Raw genomic sequence first — 24,739 nt, 5'->3', positions numbered from 1 at the left:
AACTTCTTATCTTATCCATCCTTGGTTTCTCCAAAGCGCCTACACAGTTTCTGGGCTATAGCAAGAACACATTAACCTCCGATTGAATGAAAGGTAGTCTTCTCTCCAGTTTGAAATCTTAAGATCACTAATTTTAATCAAACATCATTCCTATCTCTTATTTCTAACTATGAGTCAATAAGGAAACATACTGCTTTCCCTAGTAGCTCATTTATCTTGGTTCTATGTTTTCTCACTTAGAATGGAAATGAGAAACCTAATTTACTCCACTAAATATGATCACCTACCGTTTGCCAAGGGATATGGGCTTTGCAGTTATGATGACAGGGTAGAGAATGTCCTTCTGCTCAAAAAGGTTCATGATCATTATAAATCCAATGGAGTCCACTTTACAGAGGCACAAAACCATGGAATGGTCAACAATCCTTAAATCATGCATGAACTTTGGTCATCTGAGATACATATATGTTGTACTTTTTTCTCCAGAGAATTCTATAGTAGTGATGTTAGACTATGAAAAGGAACATTCACAGTTCAACAGAATGGTTTATATGTGTTAAAAACTTTTTATATTAAGTTTGTGTAGTATTATGCTTACATTAAGTGTTGCCATTTATTGAATACTGACTGTTCCAGGCATTATGCTAAATTCACAACATAAATTTTCTGACTTAGTTCTTACAAAAAGCCTATGGCTTAGCATTATTAATCCCCAAAATCAGTTTCAGAGAGTTTAGATTTTTGCTCAAGGTCACACAATTAACAATTAATGAAGTTAGAACTCACACTCTGAACCCTCTGATTCCATAGCCTCTGCACTAAACCACCACACTTCAGTACCTTACTGTGGTGGCTCTAAAGTCCTCAGCTGATACAGTAAACTATAGCATGGTGGGTTGGGTAAATACAGAAGCTATTCTGCTCTAAACATGCTGGATGAAATAGTAAAACAAAACAAGTGTGTTTAAATATAAAAGAACTTACAAGAAAAGACACTAAGGAGTTCCTGCTGTGGTTCAGTGGGTTAAAAATTCAACTGTAGCAGCTTATATCTATGCAGAGATGCAGGCTTGAATCCTGGCCCAGCACAGTGGGTTAAAGGATCCTGAGTTGCTGCAGGTACAGCATAGGGGACTTCCGTATGCCATAGGTGTGAACATTTAAAAAAAGAAAAAGGAGTTCCTGTTGTAGCTCAATGGATTAAGAACCTGACATGGTGTCCGTGAGGATGAGGTTGGATCCTTGGCCTTGGTCAATGGGTTAAGGATCTGGCGTTGCTACAAGCTATGCATAGATTTCATATGTGGCTCAAAACCAGTGTTGCCGTGGATGTGGTGTAGGCCTATAGCTGCAGCTCTGGTTTGACCCCTAGCCTGGGAACTTCCATATGCCACAGGTGCAACTGTGAAAAGAAAAAAGAAAAAAAGAAATATGGCAGAATATCTAAATATACATTTCTCCAAAAAAGACATACGGATGGCCAAAAAAACACATGAAAAGATGCTCAACATCACTAATTATTAGAGAAATGCAAATCAAAACTACTATGAGGTACCACCTTACACCAGCCAGAATGGCCATCATAAAAAAGTCTACAAACAATAAATGCTGGAGAGGGAGAGGGGGTGGAGAAAAGAAAAGGGAGGGGGACTGGGGGTTTGGGATGGACGTATTGTAAAATTAGGCTATGACGATGACTGTACAGCTATAAATATAATAAAATTCATTGAATTATTTTAAAAAAAAGAAAAAAGAAAAGATGCTAAAAACCAACTTGTACAGTTACAGCTAAGTGTAAAAAACTGAAATATGGTGCTCCCTATGGCTCTGAATGGAAAAAACAATATTAGAGTGTGAAATCAAACTGTAAGCCTAAACGTCATACTGCTTAGGAAAAATATTTACTGTGATTACATTCACAGACTTCTAGATACAAAAACTAACACAACAGTACTCCCACATAGTCAATACCAATAGGACACAGGATTGAAGCCCAAATGTAAATCTACTGTAAAGAGAAAAACTCAGGCTCTATTCTGTTCAAAAATAAGTTCACAGTCAAAAATAACAAACACATGAGAAAATAATCAACCAGGAAAGAAAGCAGACACAAGAAATAGAAGGATTGGTAACTTCAAATCTAAACTATTAAAGTAATCTTAAAAGGCCTTTATTATTTGGTGTAGAAAGCTCAAGAATAAGACTCTCTATAAAAGAATACATGTATTTTTAAAATAAGCAAAGAAACTCACAGAACTTAAAAAAAGACAGCCTTATTAAAATCTCAATGGATTCTTTGAATATCTGAAATTTATATTAAACTTAAAAGTTTCTGCATAGCAAAGGAAACCATTAAAAAAAAAAAAGGCAACTCACAGAACAGGAGAAAACATTTGCAAATGAAGCAACCAACAGTGGATTAATCTCCAAAATGTACAAAATTCCCACACATCTTTTTCTTTTCTTTTTATGGCCACACCTGTGGCATATGAAAGTTCCTGGGCTAGGGGTCAAATCGGAAATACAGCTGGGGCTATATTACAGTCACGACAACACTAGATTCAAGCCTCATCTGTGACCTACACCACAGCTTGCAGCAACACCAGATACTTAACCCACTGAGCCAGGCAAGGGATCAGACTTGCACCCTCATGGACACTATGTAGGGTTCTTAACCCACTGAGCCACAACAGGAGCTCCTCGTACAGCTTTATATCAGAAAAGCAAAACGAAACAAACAAAACAACAACCCAATAAAAAAAAAAAAAAGGTCAGATGATCTAAATAGACATTTCTCCAAAGAAGACAGATAGATGGCCCCAAAGCACATGAAACAATGTTCAACATCACTAATCATGAGAGAAATGCAAATCAAAACTACACTCAGGTATCAACTCACATCAGCTGGAATGGCCATCATCAAAAAGTCCACACACAGGAGTTCCGTTTTCTCTTTTGGTGCAGCAGGTTAAGGATCTGGTATTGTCACTGCAGTGGCTCGAGTCACTGCTGTGGTGCAGGTTCAATCCCTGGCATGGGAACTCCCACTTGCTTCAGGCGCAGCCGAAAAAAAAAAAAAAAAAGTAAAAATTTGACAAACAGCAAGTGCTGGAGAGAGTGTGGAGAAAAGGGAACCTTCCAAAACTGTTTGCAAGAATGCAAATTGGTACAACCACTATGGAGGTTCCTTAAAAAATTGAATATTGAGCTACCATATGATCCAGCAATCCCACTCCTGTGCATATACCTGAAGAAAACCATAATTCAAAAAGATACATTCAGCCTAATGTTCCCTGCAGTACTATTTACAATAGCTGAGACATGGAAGCAACCTAAATGTTCCTCAACAGAGAAATGGATAAAAAACATGTGGTATATATATACAATGGAATGTTACTCAGCCATAAAAAAAAGAATGAAATAAGGCCATGTGCAGCAACCTGGAGGACTTAGAGTTGATCATACTAAATGAAGTCAGAAAGAGAAACACAAGTATCACGAGATCACTGGTACGTGGAAACTAATAAAAATGATACAAAAGAGGAGTTCCTGTCAGTGGAAACGAATCTGACTAGTATCCATGAGCATACAGGTTCGATCCCTGGGCTTGCTCAGTGGGTTAAGGATCCAGTGTCGCTGTGAGCTGTGGTGTAGGTTGCAAATGTAGCTCGGATCTGGTATTGCTGGGGCTATGGTGTAGGTGGGCAGCTATAGCTCTGATTTGACCCCTAGCATGGAAACCTCCACATGCTGTGGGTGTTGCCCTAAAAGGAAAAAAAAGAAAGACAGAAAAATGATACAAAATAACTTATTCACAAAACAGAAACAGATTCAAAGTTTTCAGAACCAAACTTATGTTTACTAAAGGGGAAACATTGGGGAGGGACAATTTCAGGGATTGGGAGTGGCGTATACGCACTATCATAAATCAATAAATAACAAGGACCTATTGATAGCACAGGTAAATCTACTCAATATACTGTGATGGCCTATATGGGAATAGAATCTGAAAAAGAATTGATAGATGTATATGTATGGCTGATATATATATATATATTACATATATATATATTTATATATATATAACATATATATTATATATTACATATATATTTATATATATATATATCATTTTGCTGTATACCTAGAGATAACACAACATTTCAAGACAACTATATTCCAATAAAATTAAAAAAAAGAAACACATAATGAGGGTAAAAAAAGGAATAAAGAAACTGAGCGAATATATTAGAAGGCAAAAAATAAGAGAAGAAAAGAAAAAGCATGGGGAATAGAAAACACGAAATGATGATAGAAATAAATCTAAGCTTACTGGAAAACATGATCAATTTTAAAAGATTAAATCTACAAATAATAGCCAGTGATAATAAAATTTCAAATCCAGCTATATTCTATTAATGACACAAAATCCTTATGCAAAATGACAGAAACAGCTGAAAATGGAGGGAAGGGGATAAATATGCCTAGAAAATATTACCTAAAGAAGAACTCCTAATCCTATGCTATTGGAAACAAAATCAGTATTAAAGCATAAAGTACCTTCGTAGAAGGAAGGTTATTACATTGATAAAAGGAATGATTTATTAGGAAGTTATACCATTCTTGAAGAGAAACGTTCATGGTAATACAGCTTCAAGATATAAAAAGCAGGGAGTTTCAGTTCTAGTGCAGCAGAAACGAATCCAACTAGGAAACATGAGGTTGAGGGTTCGATCCCTGCTCTCACTCAGTGGATTAAGGATCTGATGTTGCAGTGAGCTGTGGTGTAAGTTGCAAATGGGGCTCAGATCTGGCAGTTCTGTGGCTGTGGTGTAGGATGGCAGCTATAGCTGCGATTCCACTCCTAGCCTGGGAACTTCCATATGCTGTGGGTGCGGCCCCAAAAAGCCAAAAAAAGGCATTACAAACTGAATGACATGAGGAAATGGAAAAATCCATAAGCCTAGTGAGAGCTTGACATGTAAACAGACCAGACCCCCCAAAAAAAAAAAAAAAAAAGTTTGAAACACAGCTAACACAGCTGATCCAATGGATGCATATTAATCCATGCACTCAGCTTTTAGAGAATGAAACTTCCTTGCAAAAACACATGGATAAATACTGGGAAACAAAGCAAGTTTCACACATACTAAAAGAAATGTGTTATACAGACCACGATGTCATTTAATTATATATCAATTTTTTTAAAGCCTCAAAGCTCATCTATATTAGGAAACCTTAAAACTCTACTTAAAAATTTATAAATCCAAAAATGACGAAAGTTAGAAAATTGTTAGAGCTGAATAATAATGAAAATCTCTTTATTAAATTTACATAGATAAATTGGAATATAGAGAGAAATTTTATCTACATATGCATATATACATACAATTCTTACTATATATGTATGTAAACATACAAATGAAGCTGAAAAAGTTGGGCATCAAACACAAAATGGTAGAAAATAAAAAACAAATTCCAAAAACATAGAAGAAAGGTAATGATGCATATAAGAAGCAAAATAAATGAATTAGAAAGTCAAAGAAGTAACAGAGAGAATGAGACAAACTGAATGATGGTTCTTTGAACAGAAAAATAAAACAAACATATTTCTGCGAGAATGGAGAGAAAGGGAGAAAGGAAAGGAGGAAACAGGAGCGTGTGAGGAGGAGAGAGAGAGAAAGAGAGAAAGAGAGAGGAATGAGGAAGAGGAGGGAGAGAGGCTGATTTAAAAGGGGCAAAATCACAAATATTATAGGATTTTTAATGAAAAGAGAACACTATTAACAAACAAATGTAATAAACTGGAAAAGTGAGATGAAATAGGTAATTCTCTGAGAAATATAATTGCCAAAATCATTTCAAAAAGAAATGGAAATTCCAAAGAGATGATATCTAGCCACTGAAGAAACTAATTCAATAACTGAAAATTTGCTCACACACAAAAACAAATAAGCAAAAACCCATCTGCCACTGACAATTTTATCGGTAAGTTGCACTAAATCTATAAGAAACAGATAATTTAATCTTACACAAAATGTTAAAGATACTAGAGAAATAGGAAAAACTCTCCAAGTAATTTTGTGACAATAAAATGATCTTAGCAAATAGCAAAGCCAGGTACAAGAAAGGAAGAGTAAAGCCTGCTTTCCTTTTTGAGAACAGATAAAAATTCTCAAAATATAATGTGAGCAAATTAATCTAGTAATAGCATTTTGGTTTTTGTTTTTATTTTTTTATTTTTTGTAATCATGACAATGAAAGTCCATCTTGGGAAAGCAAGGATATTTTCATATTAGATAACCCATCCACTATTAAAGATACTTATATATGATATAGTTCATGACTTAAATTTAACAAATTAAAATTATTCTAGTGATGGATGTAGAAAAAATTTTTGATAAATTTTAACATCTAGTCAAGTTTTAAGCAGTAACAATAACCATGGCAACAAATACACTTGACGTTTTCTGTAATCTAATAAAAGGTTACCAAAAACATACAACAATTCAGGAAATGGACAATAATTAAGGCTGCACAATATTGGGAATGTGCTTAATACCCTTAAATTGTACACTAAAAATAGTTACAATGGTAAATTTTATATGACTTGTATTTTCCTAGAATTTGAAAACCTTATAGCAGATATCATACTTAACATGGAATAAATGTAAGTAAATTCTTTAAATTAGCAACAAGATACAGTTATCTACTCCCGGAACTTCTAATGAACAATGTATCAGAGGTCCAGTGAGATAAAGCAACTAATTATAGAGATTGGAAAGTAAAATTTTACAAATGATATTACTCTGTATGAAAAAATGTCCAAGAGAAGCCATACACAAAAGATCTAAGAGGGCAGTTAGCAGCTGGATACAAAATATTCAATATACAAAAATCAAAGAGATTCTCATATATTAGCAGTTACAAATCAGATAGTGTAACTTTAAATATATGCCATTTCTGATAGCAAAAAAAAAAACCCTATAAGCTGTTTAGGAATAAATCTATATTGAGACATATTAAAAAAAAAAGAGAGAGATTTAGCTTACAAATGGAGAGATTTCATATCATAAAAAATAGTCATCTTCAAATTATTCTATAACTTAATAGAAATTTGAATCAAAACCCTAGCATTGAGAATAATATTTCACTAAAAATAATTAATATAAAAGAGTAAAGGGTAAGAATAGTTAAGATGACTTAGCAGAAGAATAAGAAAGAGATTTTTTTTTTTCTCCTGGATATCAAGCCACATTACAAAGTAATAGTAATTAAAGAGATAAGATGTTGACACAGGTATTGACAGACCATAAAACCTGAAAATAGATTTGCATATAGATATGAACTCAGACTATGACACAGGTGTCATAGTAAATCTGTTGGAAAATAAAAACTACTCAATAAAAAGTGATGGTTAACCAACCAAGTATATGGAAAAGGACCAAATTAGATCCTACCTCATGACACGCACATGAGTAAATAAATGCCAGAGATATTAAAGTTCTAATGTGAAATGCAATCCTTTGAAGTGTTCAGAATAAAAATATATGAGAATACATTTACTACATTTGAGCAGACTAGTTTCTGAAACAAGGCACAAAATGCACAAATCAAAGAAAATAAGACCAAATTAGACTACATTAAAATATAAGCAAAAGAAAATTCATATATATCTAAAGACAGCTATAAAATGAGAAGATATAGACCAAGGAATAAGAAGACATATATGCAAAATATTCCTAATAAGACCTGCAAAGAAATTGTACCTGAAATATAGAAAGAATGCCTAAATCAGTAGGACTAGATCTGCCACCAGGCAGAGAACTGCCAACAGGAATGAAGAGGCCAAGACCCTCAAATGACAAATAAAACCAGTGAAAGAGGGCCAACCTCATTAGTAATCAGGTACACTCATATACTAAGCCACCAAGAAATCATTTCCAATATGTCAGATTTGGGTGATTCCTGGAGGCTCAGTGCCGTCAATAAAAACACTGAAGAACTTTTCCCAAACAGCTGAAATTGCTGTCAATTGGAAACACACCAATTAGAACTTTTTCCAACCATCTACAAACTGCAGGAAAAAATCTCCTATATTCTAGGATGTATTTTCATACATTTGAAGGATTGCCCAATTCTAAATGATGTAACAAAGCCAAGTGGTGTTTCTTTCAAGCTGAAGGAAAGACTTTCTCACACAAGAGGGCAGCCATGTTTCCAGCTCTCAGCATAATCTGGTGCTTGTCAGCCACACTAGCCCATCCAGGAAAGTTCCACACTAAGCAGAAAGGGGTAGGGGTGGGGGCTGCGCTTACTTGGAGCAGTCTTCACAAGCAATGTTCCCTGAGGTTTCCTTGATGGTGCGCTCAGAGACAAACGCTGGATATTCAGTATCACAAGGCTCCAGGGTCTGTTTCAATTTCTGGGCTGTAGGAATAAGGAAAAAAAAAAAAAAAAAAAAAGATAAAGAATACAAGGCACGGGTTTTGTTGTGACTGGCAGTCCACAGTAACTCAGAACGCAGTTCTGCTCCCGCTGCTCCGTGATTTTTCTAGGCACAGCATAATGCATTATTTTCTAATTAGTCAAGTGATTTCATCTGCCAAGCAACTCTATAAGCTATAATTCCTCAAGCAGTTCTGTTGGAGTGATCAACTATCATTTATACATCACAGAAATTCTACTTTCTGGGACAACATCAGTCATCGGGTCTCTGACCTCAGACTTACTTGAACTTAGAAACAACATATATATGTATATATATCTGATAAATGTATAAAATACAAGTTATACCATATTATTTAGGGTGAGATAAAGGTCATGATACAATTGCATGGTTTTATTACAGAAACAAAATTGAAATATGGAATAGTAAAATACGTAATGTCTTTGAAACACAGCCATGAACCTAATCCTACTATTATGAAGTTCCTTGTCCAGTAAGATAGTGCTAAATAACCCTGGTATGTGGATGAATACATAAGAGGTACTTGGTAAAGGCTTGGTGGTTGATTAAATCATTTAAACAGATTGTGCCTGGTGGGCAATTTTTAAAATTTGTAAATCAGGGATAATATAGTTCTATTAGAGGTTATAGTGAGAATTCAATGAAGTAATATATGTTGAGTACTTACTGCAGTATTTGGAACATAATGAGTGCTAATGTCAATTAATAATAATAGTAATAACAGCAATAGCAACAAAAAATAAAGCTAGCATTCTAATGAAACTATTAATGATGATGACAATGATAACAGATACTACAGCATGGTGGTAAAGGGGAAAGTCAGCAAAGTTTGGAGTACAAATTCCTGCTTCACTGCTTTTAGCTTATCCTTGGCTAGTCCTCAGTATTCTCTTCTGTAAAATGGAGATGCTAGCAGTGCTGGTACTCTTCACAGGATATTCACTCATGAACATTTGCCCAATAGAATGCCTGCTTATAGGTTTCCAATACCCAAACTTTGCATAAAGTTTTTGGCTGATGTCTATAGAGAATTATAAATATATATCTCACATACATATTACATATAATATGTAATTTACATTTTCAACTCTAAAACTCAATAGGATTTTAACAAAATGATGTGTGGGCAGTCTCAAGTTCTATTTATATTCCAAATACAACTGCTTTGGATGTCAGAACCACCAGTAGAGGTTTCATAGCATGCCCATCTGGGAGACTGAAGGCACTGAGCCATCACATGGTTATTGAATGCAAGACAACGGTTTGGTAACAACCAGGTAATTGTTGGGTGATCAGGAAACCATGTTTTAAGCATCCATATCCTAACGTGGTTCTTTCATATACCAGGTTTTTCCCAAGCTTTAATTTTTTGGGGGAAATTGATTGAAGGTTTGGGGTTGAAGCATAATACACTGTAATTTTTCTCATTTAAAACAAAAGGAAGTAGACTTAATCAGCTTTCTTAATGCATTACATCATTTTCAGGAATTGATCACTGACATTAACGGGAGATTCCCACACTAATTCACAGGGTTGTTTTGAGGAATAAATAGACTAAAATATGTACAGCTCTTAACAGACTGACACACATGCAGTTTTCACACACATGTGCACACACACTCACACACACCCACACATGGCCTTCATTAATAGCTAGTTGTGTTTCCATCTACATGCCAGGAGTTAGGCTAATTGAAGAGCAGCTAAAAGTACAAATTCTGGGTATTGTGAATTCTGCTGCTGCTGTGTGACATCAGGTGGGTTTTTAATTTCTCCGCACTGTAGTGTTCTCATCTGCAAAATGAGAAGAACAGAACCAACTCCACATGGTCATTTGAGGATCAAATGAATTCATCCATGAAAAGTGGCTGACATTGCTAATGATACTTAAGTGTATGTGCCTTCTGCCACCATGACTTCCACTGTGTTATTTCATTGAGTCCTCAGATTGTCGGCCTTTTTGAGCCACTGCTGTGTGGTTAGAATGATGGCTGCCTCTCTGATCCTGGCTCTACTGAGGGGACTGCGCTGGTAACCTTCATGCCCACACAGGCCAGGTCCCGAACACCATCTATCCCCAGGCCCTGTGGTGCTAGCTCACAGGACATGTCCTTACATGCTTGCTGAGTAAATAATTCTCTTGAATGGTGTTTTGCTGGCAACTAAAAGAAACAAAGGAAATGAGAAACTCTGAGTTCCTAATGGCAAACTGCCTGCCTTGGGTGGAAGACAGGATTGATTTCAGGCAGCCCAGGTCCAACAGTAACAACACAGAGGTACTTGGTAGGAACATCGTTCTCTTCCCATTTCTTTGTCAATGTCTTGATTTTTGTCAGGGGGATACCTTTGTTTAATGCTTGAGAGTTTGTGCCATCTTTTTTTTTTTTTTTCCATTTATTTTTCTTTCATTTGCTCTTCTCTCCTTTGAGTCTAGGGAGGCCAAATATGGAGCTGGGAGTTTCTGACTACAAATCAATAACACTTTATTTCCAGGATTCTTATTTTTACAATTGATTTCTCTGTGTGGCAAGCGATACTGACTTTTAATTTGAGAAGCTTCCTTTTGATATTTAGTTTATTTAAATTTCCAAAAGTGAGTCAGTTGAAATAAAGATTCAGTAAACAGAAGCAAAGATTATAAGTGAATATAGTACAAGCATACAGATGGCATATAATAATCCAATGATGGTAACAGCTAAATTTATTAAGAAATGACTACATGCCAGATGTTATTCCGCTTTACATGTATTTTTTATTTAATAGTAAAACATGACTAGAGTTCCCGTCATGGCTCGGAAGAAACACATCTGACTAGCATCCATGAGGACGAAGGTTCAATCTCTGGCCTCACTCAGTGGGTTAAGGATCTGGCGTTGCCATGAACTGTGATGTTAGGTCTCAGATGCGCCTTGGATCGTGCATTGCTGTGGCTGTGGTGTAGGCAGTTCCCTAGCCTGGGAACCTCCATGTGCTGTGGGTGCAGTCTTAAAAAAAAAATAGTAAAACATGACAAAATTTAAAAAAAATTAAACTATGAGATTGGAACAATTGCTGTTTTGTAGATTAGATTAGCAAATGGAGGAGAGGATGAAGTGAATTGCCCTTCATGCAGTGAGTATGTGGGAGAGCCAAAATTTGAACTTGGGATGTCTGGGTCTTGTGTGTATATGTGTGTGTGTATATGTATATTTCATATTTTAGTTTTATTGAAGTATAGTTGATTTACAATATTGTGATCATTTCTGCTGTACAACAGAGTGATTCATTTATACATATACACACATCCATTGTTTTTTAGATTCTCTTCCCATATTGATTATCACAGAATATTGGGTAGACTTCCCTGTGCTATACAGCAAGTCCCCATTGGCCAGTCATTCCATATACCAGAGCCAGCCCATATATATTTTAACTGCTCTATGAAGTTTGGCCAATGGAAGAATGGGAAGAAAGGTCTCTGGGGCAGGCTGAGATAGGCAGCACATGTGATTTAAATAACTGACAATTACACCATTTCTAATTCTGATTGTCTGGGCCCAGTTATAATACAGTGAGTCCAACAATCTCACAGGTGAGACTCATTTGGCTCTGATCCCTTTTGAGGATGAAATTCTTGTTTCCTTGACAATTGCAGAGTACCCATACGGATGTGGTGATAAACAATTGAGTTCATTTGCAGCATGGCTATAGATTGGTTGGAAGTTGCTTGGTGCTTTGGGGAAACATACAAATTATCATATAAAACCATGGCCACATTTAATCTAAATAACATAGTTTACTATGAAGACCTTTCTTTGTTTGGAGTGCTATGGAAAATGCTACATATATTTGCCAGTCATTACTGTTTATCCATGGGAGTTCAAACCAGTAACTATGGCTGCCCGCTATCTAATGGCTCTCAGGCATTTGAAACTCATTATCTTACAAAGGTGTAGGGACACAAGGCTCATGGAGCTCAGCTAGACTGATTCCTTATATTTCCACAAGGGAAAACAAGAGTTCAGAAAGCAGACAGAGCCTGTGCGGAGTCCCACAGAAAGTGACTCATCACAACCATCATTATTTACCTAAAGAGCAAAACACCCCCCACCACATTTGTAACCAATACGCACTAAGTGCTTACTACATGCTAAACACTGTGTTAGACCCTTTGATGGGTGGGATCCTCACCCCCACACAGGGAGCAAGGCTCTGCTGCTATCAAGTTCTACAAAGAGACTAAAACTCAGAGAAATGAACTGCTTGCCCACAGTCACACGACTCTATGTTACAGAGCCCAGAAGAGCACGGACATGGTCACATCCTAGAGCCTCCACTCTTGGCCATCACCCTGTCTGCCTCCCACGCTGGTTACACTGGATGCCTCGGGCTGAAGCTGCCAGAACCTATCGTTCACTCACAATGAAGCCCCCAGTGAGCATCCACACAATTGAATTTCTTTAATTTTCCCTTAGCAACAAATGTCCCTGATGAGAATAACTGACTTGGGTTCACAGTAATTATGTGCAGACAATCAGGAATGAATAGAGTTGCCATTTGAAAAGCTTTCCTCTTCTTTTGTCTCTGGGAATGCACCCCCATTCATAACCGGGTGCCAGCAAGCTCCATTCTCTTTGTGCAAGTTCGCCAAAATGATACCTTTGTGATAATCAAGCAGAAATGGCCTTCCACAGTCCCCTTCATTAAGGAAATGAAGCAGATAAACAGTGTAATTATGGATTCCATTTTTAGCTAAACAAAGATGTATGTCTCAGTTCAGGGTCTTTATCCAGTGAGTGAAGGGTAAATTTAGAACTAAGAAACCTCGCAAGGCAATGTTGTTATGGGGCTTGGAACTCTTCCCTGCTTACCCTGGGTCTGAGATTCACATTTACTTTTAACAAAGATTCAGATGATAGCAGTTCTGCAGGCAAGTGCCTTTACCCCCATCTGAATCAGTTTTTTCATCTATAAAATGGAGAAAGTCATAGCCATGCCCAGCAGGGGGCTGCAGGTCTGAATGACAGTCCACGTCCAGCAGCTTGCTCAACGAGGGATTCACAGAAGGTCAGCTGTGTCTCTCACCATCTTCCAATGGAGATGGCCAGTCTTGGTTTAGGGTTGAGTCCATTATCTATTATCTGTCTGACTTAGGTTACTCAGAGAGGTTCAGTCACAAATTCTAGTAGTCCCTTCCTCTCAGAGACATTGAAAGGATCTGAAGAGAACTACTGCCAGCATTCTGCAAAGGGAAAAGCACTGCATGCTAGCATACCACATGCAGATGATGTAACTATTTGACAAGATTTTTGTGCAGTCTGTCAATGGTGTGAAAGGATTTGAAATTATCTATTAAGGGTTCAAAAAGCTTCTGAAGACAGAAAACAGAGACCTGAAGTATGACATAATTCCTCTTAGCTAAAATTTTAGCTACCTCATAGAAGAAAGGAGAAGGAATGTGGAATTTCAAAATGGGAACCTTTGGAAGTTCCCTTGTGGCATGGTGGGTTAAGGATCCACTGTTGCCACAGCTGTGGTGTAGGCTGCAGCTGAGGCACAGGTTCGATCCTTAGCCTGGAAACTTCCACCCACATGCTGCAGATGTGGGTGCAGACAAAAAAAAAAAAAAAAAAAAAAAAAAAAGGAACCTTTGCAAGTTTCTATGACTGTCATGAATACAAGATGGTATCTCCCTTCCTTATTCATCTCTTCTAACCTACCCCCTTGGTCTACCCAGGGTTTCTCCTCAGTGACACTACTGACATACTTAGTTGCATAATTCTTTGTTGTGAGGGGCTGTTCTGTGTGTTGAAGGGAGTTTAGCAGCATCTCTGACCCCTATCCATTAAATGCCAGTAGCAGCTCTCTCCAAATTCCAGTTGTGACAACCAAAAACGTCTCCAGAGGTTGAAACGACCCCTGGAAGCAAAATCACCCTCAGGTTGAAAACTACTAGTTTAAGCAGAGATCACAGGGACCAGTATGCATCAGACACTGAACAACTAAGAACCAAAGTCAAGGATCAAAACAAGAGTGAGGGCAGATGTTTGGGGCAGCAGGTCCTGGAGAAGGAAATCAGGCCAAGGTGAGAATCGGGGAAGTGGCAATGGAGGTTGGCATGAAGAGGGGGCACTCTCATGCTCACCACCAAAGCCCCTCAACCAGGGTGGGCAGGCATGTGGGAATGAGAAGAATGCCAGAAAATGAACCACTGGAGATTACCAGCCTACTGCCCTTGTACGGGGCACAGTCCTCAGCAAGAGCCTGACATCTTACCAAAACAGCCACCACCACCTAACATGGGAGCCCCAACTACCACACACAGAAACTTATTCTGTGCCCTGTCTTGCACATGAGCTTTGCATGAACGGTTTAACCCACTGCTCACTACCGCTTCACATCTATTGTTAGCTCTATCAACAAATAAGGAAATCAAAGCCCAAAGAAACCAAGTGACTTATCCAAAGCAGCATAACTAGCAAGTGGCAGGGGAAGGCTGACTTCAGGGCCAGGGCCTTTATCTCCAGATAAGCAGCCTCTCCAGCCTTCCAGGTTCAAAGCCTGACTGGGAGGTTATGGTGATTTGTCCCCAGGCACTGGTGCTGCAGAGAGAGCAGCCATCTAACCAATTTGCCATCCATTCTCTTGGCCTCTGCTGAACTTCTTTCTTCTTTTTCCTCTCTTTTAATCTCATGTATCTTTTTTTCACCCATAATAGTAAAATCATGGACATGTTAGTCATATAAGAAAAATGACTGGAAAAAGACAACAAGCACCCATTAGTTAAATTCCTACTCATCTCTCGCTTTCAAATCATGTACAATTTTAAAGAGAAGCAGGTTCGTGTTATAGGTAAAATTTCCTTTGGGGTATATGAGAGTTTTCTCTTCCTAATTCATATTTTCATCCCTGCTTATAGACTCTTCATTGGCCTGATGGCTGATCTGATTTAACTCTACATCCTCCTTCTCCCAAAGCACTGGGGGCTTTGGGGAGTATATACAGTTTTGTATATTATTTTTCTTGCTATATTACCAAATTTCCTAAGTATTTTCTATGCCTTCCTATGAATGAGCACAGAAAAAAGCCATAAGTTTGTTTCCTATGTCTGTCTGTTTCTATTTTGTATATAGATTAATTTGTATTATTTTTAGACTCCATATATAAGTGGTATCATATCGTATCTGTCTTTCTCTGTCCAACTTACTTCACTAAATATAATATTCTCCAGGTCCATCCATATTGCTGCAAATGGCAATATTTCATTATTTTTAGGATCAACACTGTCATAATCACCATCATGAATTAATCACAGCTACCATTTAGAAGGCTTACTATATTCCAGTTCTATTCAGCATATATCATGATGTATCTTACATTAAATGCACACATGTACACAAATGACATGAGATAAATATTATTTATTATTTTCTCCATTCTGGGGAAACTGAGCCTTGTAGAGATCAGCTAACTTAACATTCAGAGCCAGCACTCAAATCCATACTAATCTAACTCTACAGCCCAGACATATAATAGTTTCTACTAATTACTGCTCAAGTCATTGATGGTTTTTTAGGGCCACACCTGTGGCCCATGGAGGTTCCCAGGCTAGAGGTCCAATTGGAACTGTAGCCATCAGCCTAAACCACAGTCACAGCAATGCCGGATCCCAGCTGCGTCTGTGACCTACACCACAGCTCACAGCAGCGCCAGATCCTTAACCCTCTGAGCGAGGCCAGCGATCAAACCCACCTCCTCAGGTATTCTAGTCAGACTCCTTTCTGCTGCACCATGAAGGGAACTCCCATTGATGGTTTCTGAGCAGAGAAATATGATCCAAGAAAGAAATATGATCAGATTTCTACTTTATGAAGGTAATGGTAAAAAGGTAATGGCTATCCATCTATTCAACCTGAGAAAGGCAATGTGTCTGTCACCCCTAGATTTCAGCACTGCCCTCTAGCTTTTGAAGAATTCACCTGGGCAGTATATGACCTCAAAGCTTTAGGTGAGGAAATAAGTCAAAGGGTACATTCAACATGGGCTGAATGAAGCCTGTGGAATTTCTGCTGAATGGTGCTGCTCTTCATACAAAGGATGCCTTTGCTGACAGAGAGAAAAAAAAATCATCACTTTGTCCTGGGTAGTTTTATGTGAGCACATCCCTGTTAAAAGTATCAGTAAACCCCAAGTTTCCAACTCCGAGCTAGGAAAGGGAAGGTAGTTGCTGCTTACCCTTAGCTGTCATATCTGAGTGCCACCAACTGCAGAGGTTAAATTCCACCAGGAACCTAAACAGGAGATGGGAAATTTCAATGTTACTTGGTTACTCACAGTCTGAATAGAATAATGACTTTCTATGTGATTCAGCATCACTCACCTCATTTGAAAGAATAACATCATCATCTGGAGATAACACGATTAGTTCAGTTACCACTGAATTTTCACTAGGTTTTATCTGACTTGTGAATGACCATTTTTTCACCAATAGCAGCAAAACCCTGACATCAGGTGACTTAGACTCGGGGACTCTGTTGAGAAATACCTTGCTTCATGGGTAGAAATTGTTTTCTTTTTCTTTCTTTCTTTCTTTTTTTTTTTTTTCTTTTTTCTTTTTTCCTTCTTAGGGCTGCACCTGCAGCATATGGAAATTCCCAGACTAGGGGTCTAATCCAAGCTGTAGCTGCTGGCCTACGCCACAGCTACAGCAATGTCAGATCCGAGCCGTGTCTGCGACCTACACCACAGCTCATGATAACACCAGATCCTTAACCCACCAGATCAAACCTGTGTCCTCATGGTTACTAGTCAGATTCATTTCCACTGAGCCACAACAGGAACTCTTTTTTTTCCCCCTTTCCTTTTCTTTTTCTTTTTTTGAAATTGTTTTCTTGTTATTGTCTGAGTCTATAGTAAAAAGTCAACATTCACAGGGGTTCCCCTGACTTGGTTCAGAAATACAAATAGAATATTCTCTGCATAGACTGTGATCTTCAGTATAAAGGATGCCTTCAAAATCTACATTGCAACACAAACATATTCAGATGAGTGTGGGGCTGTGTGTGGAGTCTCAGGGTGCTGGGGGCAGATGGTACAAACTCCACTTTATGAAGTTATGCCACAATGCAACTCTACAAAAATCACAATTTCTCAAATGCTAGTAAAGAATGCAAAAGTAGTATAAATCCTCCAAATGAATGGAAATAGATCAAAATTCAGTCATTTCCTTCTCAGATTCATGGCTGCTATCTCTAGCAGCTCACAATAAAAATCCCATTATTATCTGTATTTTCTGTCTCTTATGTACATGTAGAATTTACTCCCCATTTGAAGTTATAACTGTTAATATAGGTTACATTAAAGCAATAAAGAAGACAGTTTGTTCATCAAACCATAAGAAATCTACCTTAAACCCATAGTTCTGGAACTTTACAGGGAAAATAAGAATAAGAGTTTGGTGCAGTGTGAATGATCTGGTTTCCATGCTGGTCCATGGAATTCCTCCCTTCTGTGTGACACAGTGTTTCTGTAATGTAGCCAATAGCTCATCTGGAAGTTAAGCCTTTCATCTTTGTGCCATTTCAAGTCTGACCTAAGTCACAGATGCATCCAGCAGGACTGTAATTTGACAGGGTAAACAATTAAATCACACCTGAGAAACCCCTGACCCATGACTGCACAGGCCCCCCACACCTACACATGCCAAGACATCCAAAGTAGCACAGTGGACAGCCCCGCAATTTGTTCTACTGACCACAGCCCACCCAAGCTGCATTAAAAACAGCCAGACATCTATGTTAAATTTAACAGTAACCACAATAAATAAATTTGGCTTGTGTATTGCAAGCTGTTACTCAGCTAAACAGTGACATAAGGACATAAGCAGTGACCATGAATAACTTAATAAAAGACTCAACATTCAATATGTTGAAACGTTGGATGAGGTTATCACAGAGTATTACGAATCATCTGATGGTTATTGAGAGCATGAAGCACATGCTCCCAAGTCACTTTGTAACACAAAAAGAAAAGCAATAACACTTTTACAAATGCAGCAAATCGTACTTACAAGACAAGTTCTGTCATTATCCATTTTACGGCAGCAAGGAAGGCATTATAAGGCTGAAGAGGAGAATTCAGTTCATTAAAGACAATGTATCACACACAAAATTTGTAGTTTAACCTAAGGCTTTATATAAAGATAATGTTATTCTTCTAGAGAGATTGATATCGTTTCGAAAAACAGTGAAGCTCTAGCTAAAAGAAGAAAATGGTTGGATACTGTATCCCAAAACTAACATTTTAAAACTTTGAACTCCGCTGTAGTGAGATGTGATTTACAAGTAAAATAAACATGATCTAATACAAGGGTTATCTCTGGGAGGAAAAAGGAAGTTCAGCAAATGATGCTTAAACCTTTACCCTCCAGGGGCTAATATTTCGCAGCCTAATGCTCAGGGGCTGGAATCATATAGCTAATTTCAAATGGTAATTCAGAGGGCTGCCTCTCAGAAAGGTGATTCCCTGTTCTCCATCACTGTATGTCATTCACTGAACTAAGCAAAAATTGCACATACTTGATTTTAATGCCGCCCATGAATTATGTAGGATTTAAGCTGCCTTTTCTCACACTTACATATTCGGACTTGAAAAAAATGATAACCATATAAACATGTGATTTTATCCTTGCAGAAAATCCCCTTCACTCTATAAAAGAAGGCATTGACAGCCTAATCTTTATTTCAGAATATTTTAATTAAAAAAAGCAGTGGGATTGTTTACTCTATGATATTTCCTATGTGGATAATTCAATTTCCTGAATTCTGGAAAATACCAAGTCTCTCCCTCAGTCGGTTCTTTGTACCTAGGTATGCCAGATATGTGAGTGGTGGGTGGACCTGAGAGACAGGCAATTACATTGGCAAAGCCCAGGCCCCAAGTGGTGGGTCCAAAAAAATCTCAGAACCTTTTGTGGTTGCCTTTAGGTAGCAAGGAATTGAAATGCCTAATCCTGGTTTCTGACTGTGGTGGCTGCTTAATCTTACCTTCTAAGCATTTTAATGATAAGGACTAGAATTAGGAATGGGGGGATTATCCAGTTTCAAATAAAACAAGAACCAATTTATACCCCTGACCATTTTTAAAACTTCCCTATTTGAAGACAGTGAGCAAATGAACAGAACAACTTCAACAGTCCACTGGGGTTACCCCCAGCCCACCCAGATTTCAGACTGGATCTCTTGCTCTGATGGTGTCATCAATCCCCGAATCAGAGGGCTTTTAGCATTAGGGTCAGATAAGGATGTGAACTATCAACTATTCCCTAAAATCAAATGCAGCTATGTGGTCCTGTGGTTCTGCCATTAAATTTATTATGGTTTGAAAAATAATCACCTTTCAAAAAGCCAGGGTGGGGAGTTCTCTCCTGGCTCAGTGGTTAACAAACCCAACTAGGATCTGCGAGGATGCAGGTTTGATCCCTGGTCTCGTTCAGGGTGTTAGGATTCGGCATTGCTGTGGCTGTGGTTTAGGCCAACAGCTGTACCTCAGATTTGACCCCTAGCCTGGGAATTTCCATATGCTGCAGGTGCAGCTCTAAAAAAAGGAAAAAAAAAAAAGATGGGCAGACCATAAGACAGCTCTGTGTCTTTGTACTTGCTGGGATGGGTAGTGACCTTTCAGTGGTCCTCCATAGTGCAGGAGGAGAGAGTGAATAAAAGGATTAAGGAGGTTTGGGAGGTGAGCTGAGGCACAGGGGCAGCTCACACCCAGAGGGCTGGGGTGGGGGAGGGTACTCCAGCAATCCCTGCCAGAAATCAGCTCAAAGCAGGATAAACAAAGGGATTATGTAAATACAGGATTAAAACATTTAAATGCATATTAGCATTCGAAAGAGTAAAGCCATTGAGCTTTTAAGCCTAATGATAAAAACATATCTTGGGAACATTTAAGTCTGGAAATATTCATGCTAAAGTTAAAGAAGTTGGGTTTGGAAAGATATGTTGATTCTCATTAAAAAGCAGTATTTTTCAAAACATCCAATTTTTAGTTTCTAGTTGCTCTCAGAATGTTCCAGCTCAGAATCACTTCTTGCTCCCTCAGTATATGAGAACTTTATTAAATATTTGGTTTTTAAATAATCCCCTTGCAAGATACTATATCTGCAAATGAGAAGGTATGTATTTATACTGTAAAGCCAAAATGGCTCTTAAAGTTTGTGTTTCAAACCAAATTTTAGGTTAACTGTTAAATTTACAAAATGATAACAAGTAAAGGTTATATTTATAGCCATATGCCAGACTAGGCTGAAGTATCTTTATCTGTTTTATCTGTGTTTTCGAGTTACTGGTGGCCAAACACATTGCTTGCACACTGTAAATTATATTTTTAAGTGTACATTGTAAGTTAATATCTGGTGATCTGACAGCCAGTTTCTAATGATACAAAGCTATGTTGATTGATCTTCGACTTTGACACCATTGATTAAATCAGTTCCAGGGAAAATGATGTGAAAAGCAACAGAAGGATTAGATTAGAGAATATGATCAAAATGTGGATTTGCTCATCCCTATTACAAACCAAAAGGAAGATTTCTGTTGACCCAAGACAAATTCTCTTTTATTTGAGAATGAAAGCATGGACAAGATTCCCTTTTTCTCTCCATCAAAAGGGGGTTAACTGCATGAATCCATTGAAGACTTTAGACCTGGGTTATTCACATAATCACTGGATTTAAACAGAAGTGACTTTCCTTTGCCAGTAAAATAGGAAACACATTTAAATATCATGGTTTTGAAACAGATAAACTTGATGACTCAAAAAAAAAAAAAAAAAAAAAAAAAAAAAAGCCATGCTCACACCCGGGGAAATGCGCAGCTGCTTGTGGAGTGACAGCAGCGTACTTACATCCAGTAGACCATGGGCACCATCGCTGCTCTCCTTGTTGGCTCTGCACATGGCTTGATAGTCATAAAGGGTAATTCTATAGGAGAGAACAGAAAGGAGCTTCACTAAATGGGAAAACACGAGAACCAGATGCTGCTGTGGACCAATCAGCAAGGTGAACAGTCACCAACACAACCATCCAAAGCAAAGATGGGGAGGGGGAAGGAGAAAACCCCTAACTTGGCAGAAGAGTCATTTGTCTGACCAAGAATGACGTGCATGGACCAGGATACTCCTAACTGAATTCTGGGCCCCCAACTGAATCCATGTGAACCGTGTCTCCAAGGTCAAGGAGAGCTGAGTAGGGCCAATTTGGGTTGAGAAATAGAAGGATCCTCTGTCACATTTAAGCACAGGAAATAGGCTTGGCTCAAGATAAGTCTGGCACTTTGACACTTTGTTGGAAACCAGCTGGCTCATTGGTTCTAATCCCCCATCCTCCATTCCCATCATCAGGGCAGGGAGCATATTCTTACTTTTGAAAACAGTGTGGTTTATGAAAGAAGAAAGGAAACATTTTTTTCTTTAATGGTGATAAAAATATAGCTCTCATCCCAGTTATGACATTTACTCAGTTGCAAAGATGTTTTACTTTATAATTTTTCCAGATATTTTAGTTTCCTATGAACAACTTTACAAAATGAAATAGAATGGCAATTTCTGGCAGCAGTTAAGAGCTTTTCAGTAGAGCAAACATCTTATCCCAAAGGAGACATGCACTTCATCCTCCCTGACCCACCTCCTCCTCCCACTGAAAACGAGAATAGCCCTACGAGGCTCCTGGGAGAAAATGCCTTTCTCTGTCCCCCATTTCTTGTTCTTAGAAAATGGGCCTCATTCAGCCACCATGACCTTCCCTGAGTTCCTAGGGTCAGGTTCAGACAGTTGTTGATCAGGGAAGGAAGGGATGCAAAGACCAGGGAGGAACAGTCAAGCAACAATAGTACAGCCTTGGGGCAGGATCCTGGTTCCCTCTCAAGGGATACACATAATAATATAGGCATCTTATACACCTAAGAGAAAAGTTATATTCCTTATGCTTCTTCTAGAAATGAATACTTTAAAATTGAACAGCTCAGAGTCCTTCCTTGTCCTTCTCCCTGACTTAAGTGCACCCTAAACACAATCATCTGTAAATTAAAGATTAGGCACTTTGAGCACAATTGCCTGGGGGTTAAAGATTATTATTAGCACATGGTGTTTTCCAGGAACTTTCCTAGTTTGTTCTGATCTCTGATCACGATGCCCTTTTTGCAAATATGGTCATTCTAGGCAATAACCCAGAAGACCACCATCATGCCATGCTAAGATCTCCTGGGTTCAGCTTCGATGAGTAAGATTCCCCCAAAAGAAAGAAGAATGCATGTTTGTTCCAATTCTGATTCCTATCTGAAAACCTGTTTTTCTCCTTTTTACCATAAAACTCCTTGCAATTCTTTCTAATGGGGGGGGGGCACAGTTTTTAGGGCATTAGCTTGCTGTGACCCTCTTTGCCTGGCAAAGCAATAAAGCTATTTTTCTCTACTTTACCCAAAACTCTGTGTTTCAATTCGGCACCAGCAGAGAGAGGCCGAATTCCAGCAACACTGCTATTCCCACATCCCAAAGGAGAGACACTTAAAGTCCAGCCTGAGTCAAGTAACAGCTGCCAGATGGCATGTTAACACTGTAATACATGAACTTCTAAATGACTAGAAGGAATTCTCCCTACAGGAATCCCTTTCTGAAATAATGCAGTGCTTAATGTGGAGCATACTTAATGCTGTGCTGGAAACGTACGCTAGAATAAAAGTTCCAAGCTGCAGGACTGGGGCTGGATCTTCTTCACACCTACGCCCACCACCTATGCCCACAGCAGCCAGTATGGAGAAGGTATTAGGTTTTAAAAGGTCAAATGAATGAATGATTGCCTGATTGCATGAATCTTGAATAGATCATGGTATAACTGAGATCGAAGAGGTCAATTGCAAAATGAGATGTGAACGCTTCCTCCTCTGGACAGTAAACTAGAGATCACACACACACACACACACACACACACACACAGATCAACCAAAGAGCATCTATGGGTACCAAGTAGAAAACTGGCCACATTTGACCAAATCAAGGTGGATACCAGCCCCTGACCAGGACCACATAGGCACCCATGGGCAGCAGAGCCCAAGAGTGTACCAGTGTCACACAATCTCCTGGCAAGGCCTCAAAGCCTCTTCCTCATCAGGACATTGGTAGTCTTTGTTTTTTTTTTTTTTTTTTTTTTTTTGTCTTTTTGCCATTTCTTGGGCAGCTCCTATGGCATATAGAGGTTCCTAGGCGAGGGGTCTAATCGGAGCTGTAGCTGCCAGCCTATGCCAGAGCCACAACAATGCTGGATCCGAGCCATGTCTGCGACCTACACCACAGATCAGGGCAATGTCGGATCCTTAACCCACTGAGTAAGGCCAGGGATCGAACCCACATCCTCATGGTTCCTAGTTGGATTCGTTAACCACTGAGCCATGACGGGAACTCCTGGACATTGGTAGTCTTGTTGATTGTCTTCCTGTTTTTTGCTGCCAATAGATGCAAGCAAAACCTATATTTATTGAGACAGAAATGAAATCTATGAACCAGCCAAGCATCTGGTTCAAGGAAGTCCCTTAACAAACTTCTCACAGAGACACTCATCATTGATGGAGTCCTGACACTAACATGGCTATGAAATCAATTGCAGACCACAAAGGACAACTCTAATGGGTCCCTGACTGGCCCACTACACCACAGTCTGTATCCTCAATAGGAGATTTCTGCAGGTGCTGCTAAAAGGGCTTTCTAGGATTTGGCAATAATCCTATTGGCTTTATCCTCTTCCTACTGCCCAACTCTGTCTCTGCAGCTTGAATTTGGGCTGGAGCCCATGAGAGGTAGCATGGGTTGAGTGGAACATGAGTGTGCTTGGGGTCTTAGAGACTTGGATGCAGTGTGGCCTTGGCTTAAAGGTTTGGTTCTGACATTTATTCAGAGTGCAATCATAGCAGGTTGCTTTCTTTCTTCTGTGGCTTCATTTTTTTTCACTTATAAAGAGACTCCCAGATATATTCTGAGATTTCAATAATCAGGCATGTAGAAGTATACCAAAAAATACTTTGCTATGTGCCAGCCTTCTTACAACCTTACAATAGAAGGCCTAATTTTGTTTTTTGCAAGAGCTTGGCCTCTTAAAGCTATGCTATTTCCAAAGGCTCAAGTGACTGGCAGTGTGAATTAATAATTAACAAGCCATCTTTGGAGTCATGACCTGAGCTCAAATCTTAACTCATCCACTTATTTCAATTTTTTTTTCAACCTTTTGGTGCCTCAGTTTCC

At 38.6% G+C, this 24,739-nt stretch overlaps 1 protein-coding gene across 4 annotated transcripts in view; it reads right to left on the bottom strand.

The window, feature by feature from the left end:
• CACNA2D3 (calcium voltage-gated channel auxiliary subunit alpha2delta 3) overlaps window positions 1–24,739 on the bottom strand; it is an 802,825-nt gene that overhangs the window by 57,075 nt on the left and 721,011 nt on the right. For all 4 annotated transcript variants that reach the window (XM_021068973.1, XM_021068975.1, XM_021068974.1 and 1 more), the window contains 4 exons: window positions 21,356–21,431; window positions 18,519–18,571; window positions 16,685–16,740; window positions 8,319–8,430 (listed from right to left, as the gene is read on the bottom strand). In XM_021068973.1, coding sequence (XP_020924632.1) covers window positions 8,319–8,430; window positions 16,685–16,740; window positions 18,519–18,571; window positions 21,356–21,431 — 297 coding nt within the window. The remainder of the gene's footprint in view (window positions 1–8,318; window positions 8,431–16,684; window positions 16,741–18,518; window positions 18,572–21,355; window positions 21,432–24,739) is intronic.

Source organism: Sus scrofa, chromosome 13 (genome assembly GCF_000003025.6).
Source record: "Sus scrofa isolate TJ Tabasco breed Duroc chromosome 13, Sscrofa11.1, whole genome shotgun sequence".
Lineage (NCBI taxonomy): Eukaryota > Metazoa > Chordata > Mammalia > Artiodactyla > Suidae > Sus > Sus scrofa.
The sequence above is the reverse complement of the archived record's forward strand: the minus strand, read 5'-3'. Positions and strand labels throughout refer to the sequence as shown.